General features: G+C 34.3%; 1 protein-coding gene across 2 annotated transcripts; it reads left to right on the top strand.

Annotated features, from left to right (window-relative positions):
• Positions 1–1,547: 1,547 nt before the first annotated feature.
• LOC132627742 (transcription factor bHLH74-like) lies at positions 1,548–6,308 on the top strand. Of its 2 annotated transcripts, none has more exons than XM_060343304.1 (9): positions 1,548–2,150; positions 3,076–3,583; positions 3,856–4,092; positions 4,181–4,246; positions 4,355–4,423; positions 4,981–5,052; positions 5,141–5,281; positions 5,706–5,787; positions 5,888–6,308. In XM_060343304.1, the coding sequence occupies exons 1-9, from the start codon at positions 2,128–2,130 to the stop codon at positions 5,908–5,910; spliced, it is 1,221 nt and encodes a 406-aa protein (XP_060199287.1). In that variant the 5' UTR covers positions 1,548–2,127; the 3' UTR covers positions 5,911–6,308. The 2 variants fall into 2 exon arrangements, with proteins under 2 accessions (XP_060199287.1, XP_060199288.1); XM_060343305.1 differs by having other exon boundaries at positions 1,562–2,150; positions 3,000–3,583.
• The last annotated feature ends 738 nt before the right edge of the window (positions 6,309–7,046 follow it).

Here is a 7,046-nt window from a genome sequence, read left to right as displayed (position 1 = left end):
GAATACCTAGGGATCTCCTTAAACTTAACACATTTTATTTATTAATTACACATTCAAACTTAGCATTTCGATAGCTTCGAGCCCCTGACTAATCTTACCTGATTGGGGTGAGACACACACCTTAAAGAGAGTGTATTCACATTCTTTACCACATTAACATTTACGGGTTAAGACTATCAAATTACCAAGTTCACGGGATAATTAAGACAAAAATAATATAAGACACATGTCATGCATCTTTCGAGTTAATATAAATATAAAGTACTATATGAAATACTCTACTTTTTTCCTAGAGGATTTTTACTTATGAATCTATAATCAAGAATCTGCTCCAAATTGGATCAAGACTTTGGATGAGAGAGGAGCCAATAAGCCGTTAATTTCGGAATAATCTTGAATTTCCAGCAAGATCACAGCCTTAATCAAGAGAGTGTTGACCAGACAACATGGTTTGACCAAGTTTTAAGGTTGGGACATTAGGTACAGTGCTGCATGAAATAAAACTAAGTAATTAAACAGTAGTATAAACAGACAGCCCCTACAGCTGGAAACAGTACTACTAGGACAATGAGGTAAAATTATGGGGATTAGATTCCCTAATTCTTTGTTATGTTCTGAGGACTAATGGCCCATGGGGAGGAAATTATTTATATTTCTTAAAAACAATTAGTTTTAGAAAAGAAAAAGATGGGACTGACACATCAATTAACAAACAAATAGTAAATGAATGGAAAGCAGAAGAGATAGGAGTATTATTCAGTAGTACCTTGTCAATAGCACCACTATCTTTTCAATTGTACAATCTTAAACCTCACACTTTAGTCTCTACCCATCAATCAAAGCAACTTCTCTAGACAGCATCTTTTCCACACAACTTGGGGGCCCCATATCCTTTTTCATTTCATTTTTAATTCTTAAAAACTCAATATTGCAAATATTGAGAAGCAGAAATTTCAACTCTCATACTTGCTCTTGTATCTCACTAACTCCTCTCTTATATTAATAAGAGGTTTCGACTTCGAACTTTGCGAACAGAGTAGTCTTTGGTAGAGTGCATTTTATTCTCGTGGTAAAATTGTTTGCTACAAACTCAAATTAGCCTAGCTCTAAAACGGATAGAGGCCATGAAATGAGAGACAAAAAATATCCATCTATTCTATTTTTGTGATATCATAGTTATTCAGAGAATCAAATACTATTCTTTATTAAAATTTTGAGAAAAAATAATTTTTATAAATTTGTTATATGAAATTTGGTTTTATGTCGTTTTTTAATATATAAAAGGATATTTTACAAATTTAAGAAATCAGTATCCAAATCCATGTCAAGATTAGACAATTGACACCCATACTTTGAGTCCATTTTTTCTCTCCAAAAGAGAGTATTAAAAGAAACTCTAATATTTGTTTCATATTCTTGGATATGAAGATTGTTATAAGCTAAATTGAGTTGCATCAAATGTTAATAGTAAAAGGGAAAAAAGTATAAACAATATTACTATTATTATCCAAGATTTAATTGTTCTTGTGGGGAATATTACATTGCTATTTACATATCTGTGTTACTGTGTACAAGCATCAAACAAGAAATGCAGGCCTAGTACAATAGTATACATCATCAATCAAAATGTAGAAGTGATTTGGTGGGCCATGACATGCATAGTACACAGTAGAAATGAACAGTAGAACTCAAGAAGTTTGACGGACCACAGTAGCACAAGATTATTTCTGAAAGAAGAGAAGAATTGTTAGGTTGGTTGGCACTGAGAGAAAAATGAGTGTGTAACAGCAAAGAGAGGTCTGTTAGAACAGTTGGCAAATGTGTCAGTTAAAAATTAGGAAAAAAAAGAAGAAAAAGTTATGTCAAGCTTGGTCTTCAAGAGAAGAACAAGAACCTCTTCCAATCTAGTGTATGTAGTACTAGTATGTGAAATCATTTATTAATTGGAAATATAAAAAAAGCATAGTGTATAGGAATGAGTGTATGTATTACATTATTTTAAAGGAAAGGAAATTACAAGGAGTAAAGTATGGGGAAAAAAGGGGTAGGATTAGGTTCTGTAATAATTTAAGCAACCATTTCTGTAAGAGCAGTTGGCAGTAGTTAGTATGTCTTTTAAAATCATAGATGTCACCATTTTGCTTGGGCAGGTAAAATACCTTTCACTCTCTCTCTCTCTCGCTTTCTCTATATTATTGTATAGTATAAAGTTTGCTTCTTTGCTAGTTCTTGAAAGTACCCATTGGGTGAATTTAAGTGGTGTAAAAAGGAAACTATCAAGAACCCAATTCAGGCTACTGTTTGCTATATAATTGGGGTTAGGATTTGGTGCTTTTTATTGTCATTTTTAGCTAACATATTTCAGAATATCTGAAAAGTCTTATTGAGTCTATTCTTTTTCTTGATACTTGTGGGGCTTTTTATTTGAGTTGTCTTTGATTCTAAGCTTCAGCTTAGACAATTGGTATATTTCCTTAACAAGAACCCTTTTTTTTCTTTCTTTCACACCCCATTCTCATCTCCATATTGAAATTTGCTGGAAGATAAATAAAGAAGAGTGAAGATTAATGTGAAGCTTGTAACTTTCTCTCTGCTGTTGTTTTTAATAAACAAAAGGAATCTGCTTTCTTTTCATTAGTGTGTGAGCTGTTATTTCACCAATGCTTTTCACTTGTTCATTTCTCTACTTTATGCTCTGAAAGTTTCATACTTTCTTGTCTCTGGAAATTACTTTTTTCTCTTATTAGACTATAGGTTTGATCCTAGGGTTCTTGAAAACAAACAAGGGGGTAAAGATTTTATGCCTGCTACTTTGGATTTTTTTTTACCTTTGTGTGTGTATCTACATTGAGAGATTTCTTTTGCTTTAACCTCTTCCTCTCATTAGTACTATATAAAGCTGCCAAGTTATTTTGTTCCTTGTTGAGTCTTGCAAGATATTACCACTTCTTTTTGGTCAAACCCCACTTTACCTTTTCTTTTTTATTTTTCTTGCACAGAGTTCCTTTCTGTCAAATAGCAATCAAACACTTAGCTTCGGTTAAAAACATTTCATTGGGTGTTGCCTTTTTGAAGGTGCACACGAACTGAGTTCAGAACAACATTTGTGGATCCTCTTTGTATTTTCTTGAAAATGGGTACTAAGGAAAATGGTGATACTTCCTTCAATTCCCTTTCTACAGGGATGATTAATAGAGCAGATTCAATGAGCAATGTTGACCCTTTTAGTGGTTCTGGTTGGGATCCACTTCTTTCATTGAATCACAAGGGTAATTTTAAAGGATCTTCAGTTGTTGGTCACAATGAGTTTGCTAATTTGCCTTATCAATCATCTCACTTTGTTAACTATCCATCTGATTCAAATCTGGTTGACATGGTCCCAAAGATTCCATCTTTTGGAAATGAAAGTTACTCAGAATTAGTCAATACTTTCCCTTTACAAGAACAGCTTAGAGGGGCAAATTGTTATGCTAACTATGTCAAGAATAGAGGAATTGCCACTGAAGGAGAATGCCAAATTTCTGGTGAAGGTGCTGTGGAGGTTTCACCTAATGGGAAGAGAAAAATATCCAATGCCAACAAGGTATATTGCCATCTTTCTAAGTCTTTCTGATTACTCAAATGGTCACTCAACTATCTGAATTTACCTAGTAAGGTTATGTTTCTTTTATTTGTAACAGAAGTCATTTTACTATGCATATAGCACTCACAAGGTCACTAAACCGGCTAAATACCTATGTTACATTCTAAATTATCAATCTTTATCACTTAAATGTGCATGTAGTCTGAACTATCCGGTATGCTAGCATCATGATTCAAAATGTCCATTTAGTTTTTGTTCTTTCTTCAATGTAGACTGTTGAAGGGGAGCTGCAGAAGGCTCCATCAAGGGATAGTTCAGACTGTTCAAAAGAACAAGATGGAAAAAGACTCAAAACAGACCAAAATAATAGCTCTAATTTAAGGAGCAAGCAAGCAGGGAAACAAGTTATTAAGGATGACTCTGATGGTGGGGAAAATCCCAAGGATAATTATGTTCATGTTAGGGCTAAAAGAGGGCAAGCCACAAACAGCCACAGCCTTGCAGAAAGGGTAACTCCTACTTGCTCCAAAAGATAACGTTGCAAGTTTATCCTTTTTGACATATTCGATGAATCTTTAAAGTTTTTCTGGCTGGCAGGTGAGGAGAGAAAGGATCAGTGAGAGGATGAGATTGCTTCAAGAACTAGTCCCAGGCTGCAATAAGGTAGTTACTGGCTTTTATGTTGCTTAAGTTCTTGGTCATTTGTCCTTATATAAAGAGTTCTTGGTTATTTGTTATACATAGTTAAAATTGGTAATTTTGTTCCGACAGATAACTGGGAAAGCTGTGATGCTTGATGAGATTATCAACTACGTGCAATCGCTGCAACAGCAAGTTGAGGTAAACATTCTTTGTTAGTGTATAATATAGCCGCCGGTTCATAATATTGTGTTTACTGTGCCTGAGTAGATTGAATCTTGATTTTACCAATGAAACACAAATTTAGACTATGTTGCTCAGACCCTTAAGAAATGTCGATAGTGTGCGTTTCGGATCCTCTAAAAGCAGTGTATTTCCAGAGGATCTGACACACGTGCTCCGAGCAACATAGGTTTTAGATAGACACACTAAAACATGTAGGATTAATCCAATGGTACTTTAACTTGTTCTGTTAGTATGAATTTTTTTCGTTTGATGAAGAATCTTAGGTGATCATGGTTTTGTTTTGGAATAGTAAGCTTAGCCTAGCAAGTTGATGGGAATTCAGTCATAAGATATCCGTCAAAATGAGTATTAATTTGACTAAGAATATGTTCATTGCCCAGGTCCAATACAGGGAGGAATATTCTTTTTGTCAGTCATACTTTAATTCTGATCATCCTTTGTTAGAATGAGTGCTCCATCCTTTCGAGAACTGATTAAACTGATACTGAAATTGATGTGATTTGATGCTGCAGTTCCTGTCAATGAAACTTGCTACTGTAAATCCAGAGCTGAACTTCGATATTGATCGTATTTTATCAAAAGAGGTAAGTTTAAGTATAGTGGCTGTGATCATCCATATTCAATTTTTTCACTATGAAGTTGAAAATTCATCTGCCTCACCGTTAAATGTAGATGCTCCATCAGCAAACTAGCAATGCAGCTCTTCTTGGTCTTGGTCCAGGGCTGAGTTCCTCTCTTCCTTTTCCTGGAATTTCACATGGAAGTTTTCATGGTATCCCAGGAACAACGCAACCCTTCCACCCCTTGCCCCAGGTATAAACAAAGCTCTCTCATCGGAAAAGACTTATCTGCACCCGATGCTTACACTAAGAAAATGAATGCAAGACATGACTTTGCATATAAGCTTTTCTCACTTAACCTTAGTTAAGTAATATGAGATCTTAGTTTGATATGTGACTCATATGTTTAAATTGCATGGTATGGGTTAAATACCGAGTGCGGAAAAGTATTTTCGATCCCTCATAGTTGCAGTGCAAAGACGGGAATTTCGTTATGGGTGTTCAAGATTAATATATAGAAAAAGTAAACTTAGACGTATATACTTACTATATATATATATATATATATATATAACTGAACACCCTTCGTTGTATGTCGCTACACCACTGCATCCTTGTTGCACATTCTACTCATCGTCAAAGAAATGATAATAATCAAAACCTACTTTTTCATGCAGAATTTATGGGACAATGAGCTTCAAAGCCTTCTTCAAATGGGATTTGATTCTACTTCATCTATGAACAATATGGGACCAAATGGTAATAACCATTAGCTACTAATACACATTTATTTTGAAAGAACATTAAAATTGGTTTATTTTTCTGTTTCTTAAGTTTAAAACTGATTTCATGTAAGCAGGGCGGTCAAAGTTGGATCTGTAGATTTTTGGGACATGTTTGTCATAATCAGAAGATTCAATTACCCCAATTGACTGCAAAATCTGTTTGCATACCTGGACAGAAGATATAGTGAAAATTTACTTTACTTTTCTGGAGTTGTATAGGATATTAGCTCCTAACTCATTTTGTGTTCTTCGAGTTTTAGCAGAAGAGATTATTTTAGATTTTAAGAAATGACTGTACATTGAAAACAAGTCATCATTTGGGGAAAGATAGCTTGTTTCAATTATGTTTGTGCAAGTGTAAGAATTTGTTTCTAAGCTTTACGAGGATTTTTTGAGAGAAGAACACTACTAATTTTCTTGTAAAGTCTTGTGATATCGGAAATGAGATGGAATGGTACATCAATATATTAGTGCTTTCTCTTTTTCTGAGACAAATTCAATTCTTGAGAGCTTATAAAATGTCTTTTTTTCTGTTTCTTGCTTTTCCTTTCCCCTCCCTCTAAACTCAATTATTCAGTAAAATAAAACTCAAAAAGTCCCTTAAGTTTTCCGTTAAAAAAAGTCGTTTCCGGTTAAAGTGAACTCAACAGTAGCTTCCTTTGTTTTATTACGCCTTCCTCTTTCTTGCTTCTGATTGAATACTTATGTTGGTAAAACGAGAGTGTGAAGACCATTGGAAAGTTGAGGCAGCTTTCGATCTCTCTCCCTGGACTCTGCTACAGCTAAGCATATGGACTCAGTCATGATTATTTTATAGTGTTGCTTTCTCACGTTCAGTTTCTCTTCTCTAATTTTCTTTTTACCCAGAAGAATTTGTATATTATTAATTGTTTACCCCAAAATTTGAGTTCTTTCTTGAATGAAATCTTCGTGAAGCCCCCAGTTTTCTTGGACCGTATATCTGCTTTCCGGTGATTTGTACATAATGCATACGAAATAGGGGTGGATATCGGTAAAAATTCGCAAGAATTGATGTCTCATATGTTAAGAATAGATTTCTGGAAAATCTTCTTCTTTGGTTTAAGTATAGGCAGGTAAAAAGTAGAGTCCACACTGGACTTTTTATATAGCATAAGCTAATTGCTATAATGAAAGTTCTGTTCATGCTTCGTGATGGTGAGTTTATGTGAAAATAATTCAAATTATAAAATACATGAAGAATTTGTTGTTTAC

This window comes from Lycium barbarum, chromosome 2 (genome assembly GCF_019175385.1).
Source record: "Lycium barbarum isolate Lr01 chromosome 2, ASM1917538v2, whole genome shotgun sequence".
Classification (NCBI taxonomy): domain Eukaryota; kingdom Viridiplantae; phylum Streptophyta; class Magnoliopsida; order Solanales; family Solanaceae; genus Lycium; species Lycium barbarum.
Note: the sequence above shows the minus strand (reverse complement) of the source record. Positions and strands in the feature narration are given on the sequence as shown.

Bases quoted from the DNA above. Each gene is read 5' to 3' on its own strand.
- LOC132627742 (XM_060343304.1), top strand. From the start codon at position 2,128: ATGTCACCATTTTGCTTGGGCAG. The intron at 4,247-4,354 runs GTAGTTACTGGC...TTGTTCCGACAG, and splicing joins TAGTCCCAGGCTGCAATAAG to ATAACTGGGAAAGCTGTGAT. The intron at 5,282-5,705 runs GTATAAACAAAG...TTTTTCATGCAG, and splicing joins CCTTCCACCCCTTGCCCCAG to AATTTATGGGACAATGAGCT.